At 40.3% G+C, this 18,489-nt stretch overlaps 1 protein-coding gene across 1 annotated transcript; it reads left to right on the top strand.

Annotated features, from left to right (window-relative positions):
* Window positions 1-224: 224 nt before the first annotated feature.
* scp2b (sterol carrier protein 2b) lies at window positions 225-13,149 on the top strand. The gene is made up of 5 exons (XM_034677968.1): window positions 225-469; window positions 1,200-1,290; window positions 5,120-5,249; window positions 5,482-5,561; window positions 12,475-13,149. Exons 1-5 carry the CDS (start codon window positions 447-449, stop codon window positions 12,568-12,570), a joined length of 420 nt encoding a protein of 139 aa, XP_034533859.1. The 5' UTR covers window positions 225-446; the 3' UTR covers window positions 12,571-13,149.
* Window positions 13,150-18,489: the final 5,340 nt, after the last annotated feature.

The following is an 18,489-nucleotide window of genomic DNA, read 5'->3' as shown; positions in this document are numbered from 1 at the left end:
AGCGTATTTATTACTCTCACCTATCTTGTCTCACAAATATATAAATAACAGAGCTTTGGGGTAGTTGTGGTGGACTTCTAAACGTAAAACGTTGTTTTAATGCCATTCAATGCTGCCAGGAAGGCAGAAGACCTTCATACAACATCTGAAATGTGTATGTAAAACAACAGTACCGTGGTGAATTAAGTCACTCTTGTTCCCTTTACAGTGCTTGATGCAATGTATTACAACTATTTATCCGAATAATGTAGACATGTAAATACATGTAGAGATCTTCATAGCAGTAATTCTGGGCTCTCTGGCATCGACACATCGAGTCTGCAGATCCAGGGAAGATCAGAAGAAAGAAGGAAGTGCAGTTAGCAAACAGCAGGAGAAGAAGAGCTAGCTTACATCAGAGGGTTTGTTGAACCTGTACTGTTTGTTCACACGGTTATAACGACAACATGCCCGAAATACAGACGCGAAGGTAAGGACACCAGCTCAGTAATAAACACGACGAGTTCATCTGGATGTTTGATGTAATGGATGTAATGGTTGAGTTATGTCACCCTCGTTGTTACAGGTTAAACTTGCATCAAGTTATTTCTTGAGGAAAACCAGCTAAGTTTATGTAAACTTTGATACACTACTACCAGCTTTAGCCATCGGACTAATAATAACCCTGTTACAGCATGATCAGCACATCATTATCTAGTTGCAGCTCCGCAAAGCTGTCATAACACTGCACACCTGAAGACATATCGTTTTCCACACCAGCAGATGTGTGTTGGCCAATGCTACAAAGGTGACACTTTTCAATGTAATGACAGCTTTGAACCACATGTGCTTAAAGGTGTTTAATGTGAAGATATATAAATACACCGACTGTGAACCAGGCAGTGAAGGTGTCACATGTGGAGGCCACACTCTTTAATGGACCTGGTACCGGTTGCAGAGAGGATAATGAAGGGGGCTTTGAGATGCAGTGCCTCATTACTCTCATGAGAGTAGATGAGTGATTGATAATGAGACACTGACAAGAATAAACACACACTGCTCTCTAGCAGCAAGTTCCATGCAAGAGACTAACTATGGTACAACCCCATGAGATTAAAGAAGTGGGAATCAGAAAGAATGACTTTTGATTGGTTCGTGTTTGGTAACCAAATGATTTAATGCTATGTTAACATACCCTCTCATGTCTCCAACATATCAAGGATTCAAGCTATGGAGACCAGTGCCAGTGACGGACTGGAGGGGTTCAAGGCACATGCTGTGTTCCAGGAAATCAATAAGAAGCTCCAGGAGGTGATTACATGTCTGACACTAGTACAGGATTGTTAATCACAAGCCTGTGACTTTATATCAATCAATCGATCAATCAATCAATCAATCTTTATTTGTTAACATTAGGCTATCTGAAGACGCTTTTACAAACATAACAGGTCTAGACCATACTCTATGTTAAATTATTAACAAGAGATAAGATATTCCTTTATTCGTTCCACAATGGGGAAATTTAAAGTGTTACAGCAGCAGAGTAGACAGTGCAAAACAGTATAAAGTAAACAAGAGCATATTCTTAAAAAAATTATTAGCAATTAGAATTAAAGAAGCAAAAAAAGCACATCTTAAGACCGTATATATAAATAAGTCAATTTACAAATATTAACAAAACCAGTGATGCAGTAATAAATGTGCACAGACTTGTAACATAGGTTAAAAACAACGTACAGAGCCGAGAAGATGGGTAGAAAAAGAGCATTGCACATGTAAGAAGAGAGGGATGAGTAATTATTGCACGCTAATAAATAGATGGGGTAGATATTGACCCAACATCAAGTAAGGACACGATCCATCCCCTCTTACTGACAGGACTCGGTCTTATCCCATCTTAATCCACCATGAGCATTGCACCTCGCAGTATTTAGCAAGTTACAGCGGCGAGGACAAGAGAGAGAGAGAGAGTGAGAGCGAGAGCGATGACAGTGATGAGACGGATAGTAGTAGTAGTAGTTTTGTGTTCTTATTTCTTAATGCTGTGTCTCTTTTGAAGGACAGTTCAAAAGTTTCAGTTCATTTGCATGCTACCTAACCACTGAATACATCACTGTTTATGGAGATCACCCTACAGCTGGGTTAACATCAATACCAAAGACAGGGAATATAAACCTTTGCTGAAAACATGAAGATGTGAATAGAAGCAAAAAATCAACTTCCGTCTTTACCAATATGGAAATACCAAAATGGGCCAGCCGATTCTCTTACTAAAGATAAGCTCTGAATTGAACATTTTAAATCTGACTCACGAGTTGCCTGACATTACTCTGAAACCACGTCTATAAGTATCCACTCTGCTCTCGAGTTGACATTTTCTCATTGTTGACAAATCCTTTTCATTACATAGACAGCCCATCCAGCCAGTGTCAGATGACTCAGAGCTGAAGTTTTCAGAGGAAAGCATTTATTTGATTGAGTCAGCATGAGCTTACATTCATTATTGTGCTAAATTTAGAGTTTGGAAGTGATCCAGGGTTTGCAAAGATAGGACTTTTAAGCCAATATTTATTACTGAATTCAGCATCATAAATTACACAGATACAGCTTAAAATAGAGAATTGGGTGTAGAGTAGTAAGGCCCTAGCTGCAACCATAGACTGTATAAATAATGGACGTAGTATCCATGACGTCACCCAACTGTTTCTAAAGAGCTGTTTTGAGGCCAATCGTTGGCGGGAACTCAACCTAACTTCTGTCGAGCGAGTGTGAGGTAAAGAGGCGGCCTTTGAGCTTCCTAGCCAACAGCTATGTGTTCCTGCCTGTCAATCAAGTCAGTCATGTCCCTAAATGGGCAAAACTCATAATCTTGATATCTTCTAAACTGTCATGTTATAAAAAAAAATCACCCCCCTTACAGTGTGTGCTGATAGGAATTAGCTCTTCAGACCAAAGCCTTTTTTTGAACCAGTCTGTAAACATGTTTATTTCTGCTGCAAAGATCATCTTCTTTGAAATGGTGTGGATGTGGTTTGCTGTGTTTCTGCAGCCAGCCTCAAGCGGACTCTCCATGAACTGCACTTTATAACACTTCCTCCTATTCCTTCCTATTTTGAGACCGAAGGTTGCCACTTGGCTGCAATGCTCCAATGCTATTTTTGTTGCTCTAAAGCAGAAACTGACAGAGAAAGTTGTTCAAAGCTGTCACCATGTTGGTATATGATTACTACGAGTCAATGCTGTTTCAATGTATTGAAGAAGAGCCGTTTTCAGATCATTTCCCCCCATTGCAATGTCAAACAAAAGAGCAGCTTTGGCAGGTAGTATGTTGTTAGGGAGAACCAGCAAAATGTCTATAACACAAAAGCTTACATATTTTTTGACTGTGAAATAAAACCACTCTTATTAATTAATGATGTGTACAGTATGCAAGGCCTCACTGTGTACTACAATCTATTATATATGATTAATTGACACCAAGCTGCAACCTCTGGTCTAAAAATATGAGTCCAATGTGGAAGTGTTAAAAACTGCAGTTCATTGAGGATCCGCTTGAGGATGGCTCCGGAAGTACCGGAAACCACATACACTCCAATTCAAAAAAGCCGATCTTTACAGCAGAAATAAACATGTTTACAGCCTGGTACAAAGACCAGTGAAGTCTGGATAGCTCATTTATCGATCGGCACACACTGAACGGGGGGTGAATTTTTTCATAACGAGGTAATTTCGAAGATATTTAGATTACTAGTACTCCAATGAGAGGCACAGCTGACTTGATTGACAGACAGGAATACTGTAGCTGTTTGCTAGGATGCTCAAAGCCTGCCTCTTTACATCACAATCACTCGACAGCAGCAATATGGCGGCCGCCGACGATTGGCCTCAAAACAGAGCTTCAGGAACAGATGGGGGATGTCACGGATACTACGTCCATATTTTATACAGTCTATGATTGACACAGATACAATGTTGGCAGATGAAAATGTACAGGTTTTGGAAACAGCATCTTGACAGAATCACTTCACTGTAACTTTGGCTACGTTGTACCAATTTTCATTGAAATTGAAAACAGACACTTGATCAAATTTCCTTATATACCGTATGTTGATATATTTCTTCCTGCAATTTCTACGATGTCTTAGAACAGTGGTGTCAAACTCATTTCAGTTCAGGGGACACATACAGCCCAATTTGATCTCAAGTGGGCCGGACCAGTAAAATCCTAACATATTAACTTACAAAGAAGGACAACTCCTTTCTTTTCCCTTTGTTTTCATGCAAAAAAGTAAGTTCTGAAAATGTTCACATTACATGAACTCTTTTTTTTTTCTCACAAAAACAGCTGTTGTATTTTTCGCCATTATGAGTCTCATAGTAGGCCGAATATTATATTCTTTAAGCCCTGAAACCTGCTGTGAACACACGGAGCACACAGGTTTCCAATTCACCTTACACTGAGTCTAATGTTTACTGCAAAAGAACAGAGATTATAATAATGAAGAAGGTAAAGTTGACTATTATGGACCCCTCTGCTTCAGCATGAACAGTTTGCTTGCTGGACATTGTTGTATGCAGGGGTCCAAAAAGTCTATGAATTTCCACCGGATTATGCAAACTGCAAATATTCGTTTTCCTCACTTTAAGAAAAAAGTAGCTGGGTGCCGTTCAGGTGCCCCTGTCAGCAGTTTGATTGTAGGACAAATTTGAAATAGCAGTCACTTTTATTGAAAAATTGCAGTTAATGTCTTCTCTGTAGTTTTTTCACTTTGCAAAGTTGTTCCGCGGGCCGGATTGGAATCTCTGGCGGGCCGGTTTTGGCCCGCAGGCCATATGTTCGACACCCCTGTCTTAGAATAAGCATTAATGTTCAATGCTTTTATAAATAGATATTTATTGTAAGTTGAAAATCAGCAAGCCAAACGAACACATTTCAAATTTAAAAAAATCTGTTCTTGTAAAAATGTCCCTCAACATGTATTTTGTCAGTCATGTATAGAAGACTGTTTTTCTGAGCAGCATAACTTCTTCCAAAAACAACACCTCACAGCATGCACACTTAGGACATGATTATGAAAACGTATGTAACTAAGTTGCTGCAGGACTAACGGCGGGTGAAATCTCTGTGTACCTGAAACAGGAAGGAGAACAGTTTGTGAAAAAGATCGGGGGTGTGTTTGCCTTCAAAGTAAAAGATGGACCTGATGGGCAGGAGGCCACCTGGTACGTGGATGTAAAGAACGGTACTGGCTGTGTTCACAATGACACAGGTAAGTCAACTCTGCTCAGTCATATGACACTGCAGACCTATAGAGATACGTTATCTTGTTAATGTTTTACTGTGGATCAGTTCAAAGCTCAAGGTCTGTGCAGCTTTTAAAAATTAGACTTTTTTAAACATATTACCTCTAAATGTAAATCATAAGTCAGTAAACAAACACTCCTGAGATGTATGCTCCCGTTCAAGATATATGCTAAGCCCTCATTTCTCCGGCTCTGCAGAGAAGAAAGCAGATTGCACCATTTCCATGTCGGACACAGACTTGTTGGCCCTGATGACCGGGAAGATGAACCCACAGACTGTGAGTATTTCATCACTTTCAGTGGACTTGTGTGCTTTTAGTATCAATAAAGATTCTGATTAGAAAACAATAATGATTCAAACTAACCATGCTCTTTTAAATGAACATGTATGGGAGTATTTACACCTTTATCACCCTCAGTGTCTGCTGCCAGTCCAACAACAGTGCCAATGTCCACAGGTTGCACAACCCTCCTATCTCCTCTGTTATCTCATCACTCAGGATCTATTTTTCTGAAGTGCAGTCTACAGCTCTGAGACGTAGAATACTCTAAGACTGCATACTTGTTTGCAGTGTAATTGACTGGAAGTGGATGTAGTTTTAGAGCTAATGACTTTTGGGTTAGGTTCATGGATTTCTAAATCTGTGTTGGAACAACACTCATGTGTCCAATTTTCTTTGTGAACAGTTCTGAAGTTATTGTTAGCATCCCTCCTCTGTATATGTGCCAGACAGAGATCTCTTCCTAATTTAATTCTTAAATATCATGTTTCAGCAATCCGACTTGTCACATCGAGTGTTTATCTCCTAAATTACAGACTTCTCAGTGGGAAATGACTACTTAGTGTTTCTCAGGACTGTATTTTCTAGCTGAGCTGCTTTGTAAACAGAAAGCAGGGAATTGGGCTCTAAGCTCAGGAGATAGCTGAAGCAAAGCTTCCGTTGAAGTTGAAAATTGGTAAGATAGTGCTACCCCCCGAGCGTGGATTAGTCACCTCAGTCTCAAAATGTTCAGTTGAATCTCAGTTGACTGGAGTCACTATTTTAAGGTGCATCTTCATACACAGAGCAGCAGGAGAACTTTATTACAGCATATAAACTTCAAGTCATAACTTTAAAAAAATGATCCTAAAGATATGAAAGAATCACAGGGTTGATGGGATCAAGGGCATCGTGACATTTCAGTCAGACAACCCACGTTTGAATTGTTTATTGTAGCAGCCAATACATATTACATGTTTGGCTCTGGCCTCATCACTCCCTGCAGATAAGTTTACATGCAGACATTGAGGAGTGAGGAGCAAAACATACTGAACACACCTTGGAGCCTGCAGGTGGTTGCTGGGGTGGCAGTGGGGATGAAAGAATATGCAGCAATAGGAATGCAGGGCAGCAGAGGCGTTGACAGGCAGAGGGAGAGATGGGAGAATGTCCTGGTTTAAATAGACCACCAATTTTAGAGGCAGAGGGCATGATTGGATGATGATGGTTATGAGAGTGGGACATGTGACATGTGTATAGCAGTGCAGCTCCAGTTGTCTGCCTGAACTAGCTTGCAGGTGTCGCTCCATATCTGTTTGCTCCTCCGATCCGATTACTCATCTAGGCTGAATGAAGCAAACTAAAGTAAGCTACCTCTTTAACAGCTGTCACAAACCAATCAGGGGAGACGCTCCGTAGGGGGTCAGGATGTTGTTTCTGAAGCGTCAGCAGGATGAGCCTTCTGTTCCCTAGACTGTGTGGAAAAAACTGATACCTCTGTTGTGGGTCTCGCAGGTAAAACATGGAGCTGGACATACAGTATAACTGTTAGTTGAGATGAACTTTTTTTTGTAGCTGCTTTGAAGGCATGCTGGGTTAAACTGAAGAAGTAACAAAGATCAGTTCTAATCACTGGAGGAAAGACATGACACATGATCAGTTTGGATGGTGATGTGGAAAATTATTTTAGTTAATGAGACAAAATTTGTAAAACAGATTAAATGGAACTCCGGGAGGGCAGACAGATTCAGACTCACCCTTTGTACACTTGTTGATGCTGTTTAAAATCACCTTTTTTTTTTTTTGAGTATTTCACTTTACAATTTACTGACATTAGTAGAGTAATAGGAATGCAATGATTCATAGATATGGTCAATAGACTTTGATGACAAAATTAGTTGCTGATTGTCGACAATTAGTTGGTGATGTCATCATACGTGTTTTCATGCTGTGTGCAGACATGACATCGTCCAGGAAGAGACAGTTAAACAAAACAAAGCATAATAAATGACAGGAGTGAGACATCTCGCATCTTTAATATCTGTGTTGTACATGCTAAACAGCAACTGGGAAGTGACAGATGACCAAAACAACATGGCAACATGGCGTCACCCGATGCAACACTGACGTGTTCTAAGCCAGCTGAAGCTCGAAAGTCAAGACTTGTAAATCCGACCTCGCTTATCACGAGAGCACGGCAGTAATGTGCGAGCATTCAAGAGGAGGCGTGTTGGAGTCTCTCTGTTAAACATGAATTGTGACATTTAACTCAGCAGTCCAAAGTAAATTGGACTGCTGAGTTGTAAGTTTCACATTGTCAGTTTCTTCCTCCCTTCCCTGTGGAGCAAACTCTTCTCATATGCTATAGTAATAATGCCAAACATTAAAACAAAACAAGCTGTCTTACATTAAAACTGTTTATAAAAACAAATACAAAAGTATGGCATGAATACAACTTTTAGTGCCATGTTTAATGATGTTAAATTTAAAAGCATATAGCTAATTATGAACTGAAAGTAATTACGCAATGCATTGTCTGGTTAATCCATCCATCCATCCATCCATCCATCCATCCATCCATCCATCCATCCATCCATCCATTTTCTTCCGTTTATCCGGGGTCGGGTAGCTGGGGGTAGCAGTCCAAGCAAATCGACCCAAACATCCCTCTCCCCAGCAACACTTTCCTGCTCCTCCTGGGGAATCCCGAGGCGTTCCCAGATCAGGCAGGGGATATAATCTCTCAACTGTGTTCTGGGTCTACCCCGGGGCCTTCTCCCAGTTGGACGTACCCGGAACACCTCTAAAGGGAGGCATCGGAGGCATCCTTATCAAATGCCGAACCACCTCCGCTGACTCCTTTCGAGGAGCAGCGGCTCTACTCCGAGCTCCCTCCGGATGTCCGAGCTTCTGACCCTCTCTCTAAGGGCGAGCCCAGACACCCTTCGCAGAGAATCATTTCAGCCGCTTGTATCCGCGATCTTATCCTTTCGGTCATGACCCCCAGCTCATGACCATAGGTGAGGGTTGGAACGTAGACCGACTGGTAAATCGAAAGCTTAATCGATTGATCGTTTAAGATTAAAGGCTGGTTTATACTTCCGCGCCCACGCAGCAGGGGCTGACACAGAGTACCACATACTTAAGAGCAGTGTGGTCTCTCTGATAGTAGGTTGTCTGTTTCCGGCCCCGCTATGATCTCTGTTTACTTTTCCACAGAGATTCAGAGCGTGTTATGTTAATCTACAGCTGATACATGTTGCTGTTTATCATACAGACATGATTACATGAAGAATAGAGAGGAGACGTCGGAGGAGATTAAATACTCGGCCGATGTGCGGGGATCCCCAAAGTGCTGTGAAAGCAGGAAATACAATGCCGCCGAGTGGACCAATCACAGGGCTTGAGGTCCACGTCTATTTGACGTGTAGTACATTTTGGAGGAGTTGCACGTCAGCTACATGCGTAGGCCTCTGCGTAGGTACGACATAAGCTACGCAGAAGTATAAATCAGGCTTAAGGTTTTACAAAAAATTATTTGGTACATTTTGTTTTTTTATAATTACATTCCTCTTCAAAATTGGTAATTAAAGCTTATTGATTATAATGCACATAACATCCAGTTTATTTCTAAACCTGCTGTTATTCTGCACTGTGTTAGAGTATTTTTCGTCAGTCTAACACAAGTATGGGGACTGATTGAGTTGTGTAGTGGCCTGCTGACTTTCTCCTGCAGTTTATGTACTCCTGCCTTAGCCTGTGTGTCCTGTCCAAACTTCTCCTTGACAGTGGAACAACTCTATTCGCCAGTTGGATGTGCACCTAACATGATTTTTTAGTTAGCCCCGAGGTGAAACTTAGAGAAAACGTTGAACTGTTTCATTAAAGGCTGATAGTGCCAATTTACCGCTGTCAGCCAAGAGGCCATAAAGTCATAGCTGTGCAGGGAAAGAAAAACACAATACAGATTTCCAGCTAGCAGCCCTGACAGGAGGGAGACAGGACAAACAGGATGATTTCAGGCTGAATTTGGAACATTAAAGTGTGTTTTATGAGAAAAACAAAAAAGACACGTCAGATGTTTCAGTCTGTTTTGGCTTTAGAAATTCTTTCTCTTAATCATCAGGAAAAACAAAACCAACAATGAACTGATAACACTTAAAGTGTTGTATCCTTATCAAATTCCTGCCTGATGCAACTTATCTCTCAGTGCCACAGAACTCCAGTCATCCTTCAGTACCATAAATACACAATATATTATATGTATGAAATCAAAAATACTGTTTATAATCCACTGAAAGAAATGTATTTATTGGGATAAACCTCTTGAGATGTGTCATCTTGTTTTAGAGGGGGTCCCAACACTGATGTCCCATTAGATCTCAACTTTGCAAGCCCAGATATGTGGACCTGATACTTCAAATATCCATCAAAACACAAACAATGTGTAATAACTATTGAATTAGAGTGTTTCAGTCATGAAACAAAGTAGCAGCTTGAAGTGGACGCTCACAGCTATGGGAGATTCAGTGTTTGCTACCTTCTCCCATTGTTTCTCTTAAAGCTGGGGTTGGTAGTCAGATTTAGATCCACTTTTTGTTATACTGGTTAAAATGATCTTTATGTCCTGATGGCAATCAATACATGATGTGTATTGAAAGAAGAGTGAAAAAAAGTTGCTATCTACAACCGGAGTAAACCTGGGAAAACACCAACCAATCCCTGCCATCAGGGGCCAAATTATGAAACCAATCAAATCCCGTCCTGCCGTTCTGCCCGCCTCCTGCATGTACATTTCCCCGGCGTGTACTCCCCGTCCCTTGCCTCTGCTTGTTTTTAACTTTCACTATGTTAATGTTTTGGTGTTTTCTTACCACTGAGTGAGACATGAGTTGGCGCAAAACATTAACGATGTGCTGAGGACCGGTTTTGAATCAGTCACCATCATATGGTCGTGAATCGGCGGCGCTTGTGCATGTGAGCGGGGGCATCGTTTTGGAGGAACTCCGAGGGGAGGAGGGGAGGGGTTAGACAGAGTCCTGAGTAAATGCTACATTCAAATTCATGCTAGTTTTCCGTGACCACCAAACCCAACCCTTTTTAACCATCAAATAAGGTAAAAGTAAACCTCTCATAGAAGTGAATATTTGGAAATAGATCAGCACGATAAGAACTAATTATTAGGACTCAAATAGTGTTACTAAAGCCTCATGTGGAGAGGCTTTAGTTCTCAAAGCAGGTGGCCCAGGTTTGATTCTAACCTGGGGCCTTTTCCTGTCATTCTCTACTCTCTCTCACAGTTCCCTGCTCTAGCCACTGTCCTCTCCTCTTCATAAAGGAATAAAAACCTCAAAACGTACTCAAAAAAACCCAAAAAACAGAAAGAAGTTGTGGTTGAGAAAAGTTTATTTGACGTTCAAAAGTTTGAGCTGTGTCTCATCTGTTAACATGGAGGAGGCTGGCTTATGGCCTATACTGTAGACAGCCTGTAGGGGAACTCTAAGACTTTTGGCTTCACTTTAGGGTAGCTCTCATGTTGTCCATCTTTTTATACAGTCTATGCCAGTAATCAATGGCTTAATTTAGCCTCCACCAATGGAAGGTTTTCTCTTTTTATTACACAATATGGATAAATCCTCATCATAGAAAGCTATTTAACGTGCTGATGTGTACAAGAAAGAATATACTACTTCAGTGTTGAGTGGATTCCCCACACGGCTCCTGCACTCACTGCGTGCTATAAGATGATAATGGAGCATATCACACTAGATCTCTAAAACAGCTGACCTCACAGAGTGTGGAGACCTTTTTTTTATGAAGTATATGTGAATGCCATTTTCTTGAGAGGTTGTTTATGAAGAACGTGAGATGCCAGGCTCCATCTCTTATGATTGTTGTCATATTACTATGCTAAATGACCCAGAAGAATGTGCAGTGTTTCACAAATGGGCCTGCTTTTCACTCGCTTAACGGCCTGGGCTGAGCTGTTTCCTTTTGTTCAAGGGAAAATGGGTAACTGAATAAACCCATGTAGAAAAAATGAAATAAGTAAGAGAAAACATTGTCATGATGGTTTTGAAGTCACATGAATCAAAGTCTGAAATACTCTTTTTTTTTTTTTTGCAAGGAAGGAACTGAAACCTTATAATTTTACAGTTATCGGCTCTCTATAGTTTTGAATGCTGTGTGCAGATTTGTCTCCCATCTTTAGATAATAAAAGAAGCTACTGATCAGCCCAATGAGGTCCTTTTCACTTGCAGACTTTGCTATCAGTGTCCATTTACGGTCATTTCATGCATTTGGAATCCTCATCACAGCCACCGTTGAACCATGTATGTGTCATGAAAGATAGCTGTGCATGCTGCAAGAATAAAGTATTTTTCTAAAGCCTTTTCCAATCTCCAAAACTCACATTTGGACAGGGTGACAAATGAAAAAGCCTCACATGAAAAAGCTTAATCTTCTCTCCTGAGAACAGAGGTAATAATGAAAGAATGTGCGCTTGCTCACAGTGGTCAAATAATTACCTCCTGATCTGATTTACCCTTTCAGCTCTCTCTATTTTGCACTCTGGTCCACAAGCATTCAAACCCCCCCCCCCCCCCCCCCCCCCCCCCCCCCCCCCCCCCCCCCCCCCCCACACACACACACACACACACACACACACACACACACACACACACACACACACACACACACACACACTCTCTCCGTGCCTGTGTGTCATGCCGGTTCCTGACATTTCATAAGCTGTTGTTGACGTTGCCCCACTTTCCCTTGGTTGAGTTAATCTCTCACGTTAACTCCTTTAACCAGCAGCATGTAGTTCTCTCCAACACAGACTGAACCATACTTCAGATTCAGAACTGTCTGGATGATGATGATGACGATGATGATGTTTCTTTTTTTTTCACCCTCTCTGATTCACAGGCGTTTTTCCAGGGCAAGCTGAAGATCACAGGGAACATGGGATTGGCCATGAAGCTCCAAAGCCTGCAGCTGCAGCCAGGCAAAGCCAAGCTGTAGATGAGACGTCAGAGCTCACTGTAACACTGAATAGAGTTAACCATAAAGAAATTAACATGAAGTCTGTTTTCAGATGAATGTTTAAGCTCTGTAAACATTCTTGACACTGGACTGAACCACTTCATCTAATAGTGACCTCACTTATGGACCAGGGGGTTTAGTCAGCATCCCTGCTCCTCTAACAGCAGAATGAGATGATGCATAGATAAAGTATTCTTTAATGAAGTCCCTCTCAGTACACAGGTGTACTGAGTACACCGGAGAGCTCCCTACTAATCCATATAATGTTTAATTTTCAATAACTTTGTGTTGCAAATGGGTACATTTTGTTTGGTAGTCTGTGGAGTAGATTAGTAGATTGATGTCATTTTTCCACAATCATGGACTCTGCAGTCTAAGTGCCTCCTTGTTTCTGACTCACCATTTGTTAAAAGGTTAATAGGCAACACAGGAGAAATGTTTTTCACAGTGGCCGCCCAGGATTTTAACAGAAGGGGTTGTCATTTTTCAGCAGTGCTATCATTGTTGTATGAATCTCCTGAAAGATTTCTACTAAATAAATGTCTTTGCTGAAATGTTTGTTGGGTGGTCTTGAATTGAGTCTGTTTGACTTCAAAGCTTGCCTATTAGCACTGCATTAACGTTTAAATCATTCAGTAGACTCAAACTAAAAAGCAGTGCAGTTTATCTGTGAAAAGAAACATGAAACCAGATGTGAAAACATGATGGTTCTATTTGTTTTAAGTTGGAGCCTCACCACTTTCATGATCAAATAGTAATGGTGAGTTTATAGAAGTTAAAATGGAAATATTGGCCAGATGTCCAAACATAAGCTTCAGTGTTTATTCAGCGTGAAAGGGTAGACATTAAACTCACACTCCTCCTGGCTCCACAGGAAATTAAAACACACAAATGAGTCTCCTTGCACGATTTAGGGGTCCTGTTTGAGGTTATATTACCGTGACCTTTCACAATAATGGCGCTCTGTTCAGATGTGACAGTACTTGGATGTTACTGTCAGAGCTGGCTGGCTCTACGTATGTTCCCACTTTTGGAGGACCTTGCACTTTTCCAACTCTGCAGCGACCTGGTTCCAGACTGCCACGCTGTAGTTTTTCCTTTGTAAGTGGAGGAGCATGGCTGAAACACAAATCTGTTAACTAGCTCTGACCCAGATTCCACTGCAGCTTTGGCTTGGCTCTTGTAGTTCTCTGAGTCTTACTCTGCCGACACAGTGAGGTTATTTAATTCGTCACGAATGACTGCTTTCATGTTTGAATGAGATTTCACAAGTTCAAAATCTTACTTTACCTTTGAAATGGATTGGAAATGTTGGAGTGTTTGCATCAAACATTATTAAAAACACTCTAGAAAAGTACACTCATGACATGTTTGCTTTAATCTTGGTGTGGAATGCAAACAGGATAAATATTAATAAAGATTGTCCTGCAAAATCCAACATAAAACTAGTATTTAAAGTGGTAATCCACCAATTTTAAAACTACTCTTCCTAAAGGCACGGTCTGTTAAGTCATTTTTAAAACAATCCTATCTTCAGGTGTCCCTCAGATGCTCCCAGTTTCCTTGTTCGGAAGTTTTTTTTCCCACTTCAGGGTGTTTATAAGCTCTGAATTGGGATGTGGAAGCAACGTGAATGCCAAAATAAATATTTGTTGTTTTTTATTGCTCAGCAATAGTGTGAGTCACTCAATGTGGCAACTAACATTTACAAACATGTACCATATCACAATTTACATTTGAGCAAAAATTGTACATCCAGTGTGGTACCGATAAAAGTACAGTCAACCCAGTATTGAATCAGGTGTGCCTTGCTTTTGCAAAAAATGGTGGCAACTTTTTCAGCTCTACAAGGCTGCACCATCATTTTCTTCAGCTTTGAGGTTTTTTGTTTAAGCCAACTGGTTATCTGATTATTTTGACACTTCATGAATGTAGTGTTTTGTCACTATGGAGGAGCTTTGTCAAGTCTTGAAGTAAATATACCAAAATGATTTCATCAGGGTTACCTTGGCTGGGCCTGGAAGACAACACACTGTAACCAAAGCTTGTGATGCAAACTGTGACTTTTTCAGATGAGTCACAAGTTTCTCTAAAGTAAATATACTAAAGAAATAAATTTTTAGAGGTTCAACTTTGCAGTCAGTATGATGTTACACAGCAGTGTCAATTTAAACTTTTTAATGTTTTATTTGTGAGATGCAGGATTGTTAGAACAAATCAGTGGAGCGCCCCTTTAAGATGGAAAGTAACATTTACTTTGTTCGTATTATCTTCCATGTCCCAGTTTGTTCTGTTGTCACTCTGACCTGACAGTTTTTTGCTCTCTGTGACTTATGTAACAGAGCAGTGATTCAGCCTGTATACAGGTCATCACTGTCCTGACAAATAATTATCTGCTGCCGGATGTGCTTTGATGTACGTCTCCAAAAACCCCAATGCTTTGTTTGGAGGATGAACTGTGCACTGTGTGGATTGATACAGTCATAACCTCTACAGAAACATCCACTGATGCTGCAAAATATAGAAAAACCAAATCCAAAAATAGAGCACTTTATATTTGAAACAAACATACAGGTACAGACTGCATGCTGGAGGTGCTTCTTTCTTTTACAACAACCTGGATAGCAGCAGAAGACACTGCTGTGAACTTTAGACCTTGATTTGTTGTGTGCTTTTACATGAACCAAGACAGCTGCCCTTTAAAAACTGCTGCTCAGTGGAAAAAGTTTGTTCATGAATAACAATAAAAGCATCAGTTTATAAAATGCTGACATCTGTGTGCACAGACAGCAGGAAATATCCCAGCTGTTAGTGATAGAATGTGTAAACTAGACATTTTCATGCTTGGGCTGTTTCACTGTGTGTCCATGTTGTAAACCAGCAGGTAAAGCAGTGCTCATTTTGTCTTTAAAATACAGACCATAAGCCATAAAACTCCCTGATAATCTTCAATACATCTTACATGATTAGAACTGTTTTGTGCAGTGTCCTGGATAACAACATGAGACATGAGGGGCTGCAACCTGTTTGTGTCTGTCGTAAAAAAAAATGTGTTGAAAAGGCCATTGCTTCTAGAGAGCTATCTAAACTTGTTCCACTAGATCAGTGGAAATGTATTAAAAACATGTTGCAGTGTCCAGAGCGCCTCTTTGGGGAAAACATCCTGCCAGAAAATATGATGAGTAATAACGTGAGCATGGATCAGAGTGTTTGCTCCCATTTCAAGGAGGTCTGTCTCTCTGATTCTCTCTCTCTCTCTCTCTCTCTCGGCCTGAAAACAGCAGCTCAGCAGGCATGTGATTAGTAAGTGAGACTCCTAAAACCCCAACAGAATCACTGCAGTGACCCAGAATCATAAACTCAAGTCCAAGCATCCGTCACTGTCTTCATTCTTGTGTGCACTTTGTGGTTTCTGGTCAAGCACAAACAGCTTCCAAAGGTCATTTCTAGAAGGTTCAGGGTGATGGCTCAAGTATTAAGTCCAGATGAAAAACATTCACCAAGTGTCAATTAAGATCAGACAGAAATCACCTGCAGGGACGACTATTGTGTAGATGTTCCTTGAATGACTTTGGTGAACCACTGAATTCGTATTGGTACGATGAATGAAATGAAAAGCAACTTTCACATTTGTTTCATGAACAGAAATAGTGTAGATTAAAGGGGTATCTTTTTCATCAAGTTTCTTTTCATTTTACACTTTTGAACTATGGCAAACAAGTACTTCCTGTTTCTCTCTCATCACTAGAACTAATAGTGGTGGCCAGAAACATTTGGACATTTGTACAAGCTGATGTCCAGGACATTATTAGAAATAATTTCAGGCAATCTGTTGGACAGTTAAAGACAAAACAAAATATCTGACCTTCATTTTATTTGCTATTTTTTACCATTATTTGGAATTCAGTTTCCGTTGTGGGTTAGCTTAGACTGAATTGGATGTGTATACTGTGTTATGGTTCTAATGCATGAAGTTGACCAACACTGTGTGTTTTCTCATTATTTTTAAAATGCATTTGACTACTTTATGCCTAAAAAAGTAGCTTCTCTATAAATTAATCAAAATATGAGGAGTTACGTGAGCACATTTAGCTTGTCCATTTTAGCTAGCTAGCTAAACTTTTGGTTTGGGTTAATTCCTGCTTCCTGCAGTGCTGAGCAATAGCTATGATGGTACAGTAAAATTGGTATTTTTTAAACTGAAACTTGAAATTAATTGATATTTTTTCAACTTCAGATAAGGCTAGCCATGGTTTTTCATTAGTTAGCGTTCGCTTAAAGCTGCTGTTGGTAGTTGTGATATAAACATCAGTTTGGAGAGAGATTTTGAATTTCAACACTGCCCCTCCCCTCTCTACTGTAGTAACCCCGCCCACAAAAGATTGTTGTGCGTGTTCTATGAGGAAGTAGTGGCTTCCTAGCTAATCAGGGCGACGTATATGGGCCGCCACTCGTCCAATCAGGACGGAGGATTGGAGAGTAGCTCTGATTGGTCCGTCAAAACGGGAATGAGGGGAATAATAACATTCCTTTATACATAGGCATTGGAAAACTCAGAGATTTAACGATAGTCTCAAATTACTTCACTTCCTGATGAGTACCGATGAGTATTACTACCTTTTCTCCAAACCCAGCAGAAAAAAAGTAGCGTTTTTTTTACACCATTCCTACCAACAGCAGATCTGGCTGTTTCTCAAACGTTAGCTGTGTAGTTGATAGCAACATAGTATAAAAATAAACCCTGTCAGAAGTTTCTTCAGATTCAACAATGACACCAGATTAAGTCAGTTTAAGAATGAGGACAGGCAGAAACTGTTACCCTGTCGATAGCCTGAAGTCGCTGGGCGGAAGACCAGAGTCAGGCTTTGTGTTCCCTTTCGGTCTTAACACTCAGCCAAGCTAACAGTCATTTGACTAGCTTGCTTTTTACTCTACTGTCAGAAAATCAAACATTTAGCTCTTTAAAAAAGTAGAGGGTCAAAGCAAGGAGCGATTAGTTCTACTTCAACTGTGGATATTTTCTTTGTCATTGTATGCCTTAATATGGCTTCAACACAGAAAACTAATTAACCAGCCGATGAGAAATAAGGCTTTAACACCTGCTAACACAGATTGTTGAAAAAGACTTCTACCAGAAGCAGAAGGAGGGGAATATGTTGCAACATGTAAGAAAAAAAAAAATTATTTGAATGTTTTTACTAACCACATCTAAGAAACACGTCTAAGAAACTGCCATTCATTTCGATTTTAAGTTCAGTGAACTGTGCTAATTCCCCGTAATGTGTGCAGATGTCCACTCATAGTGTCTGTGGGGAGATGGGCTTATTGAAAAGATGCGTTGTCCAAAAACACATGGGACATTAGATCACATCCTGTCTCCCCTTTTTGGCAGTGTTGTTCCACGTTTTTATTTATGACCTCTTATCCCCAAATGGAAGTTATATGAGAAGATATTGATGCTGTTTACAAGTCGAAGCACGTTGTTTACAACCTGATTACATCTTTTATCAGGAATCTCCTGCACTTCAGTGGTTTTAAATTCACTTTATATTGGAGAACAAAACTGTTTGAGTCCTTCAAAACATTCCTTTCATATCTATTTGAAGTGCTGAAGCCTCTTATTTCAAGTCTATGATTATGATCTTACTTGTATCATGGGGGATTGTGACTTTTTTGTTAAATCCAGAATAAAATTTACCAACTTCATCACATTAAGCCACAACAACAATAGCTTATTGCCCTAAAACTGAACAGACCTGCTACGTTGAGGGGAAAAAAAATTACATTCTTGGAATCGAATATGAAAAAAAGGAAAGAATTTGTGTTTTTGGCTCCTGTTCAGGTCAAAGCTGTTCCTCTTACTCACTCCCTTCCTTTTCACTCTCGCCTGTTTCCCTT

This window comes from Notolabrus celidotus, chromosome 2, assembly GCF_009762535.1.
Source record: "Notolabrus celidotus isolate fNotCel1 chromosome 2, fNotCel1.pri, whole genome shotgun sequence".
Lineage (NCBI taxonomy): Eukaryota > Metazoa > Chordata > Actinopteri > Labriformes > Labridae > Notolabrus > Notolabrus celidotus.
This window is presented reverse-complemented; position numbering and strand designations above follow the sequence as displayed.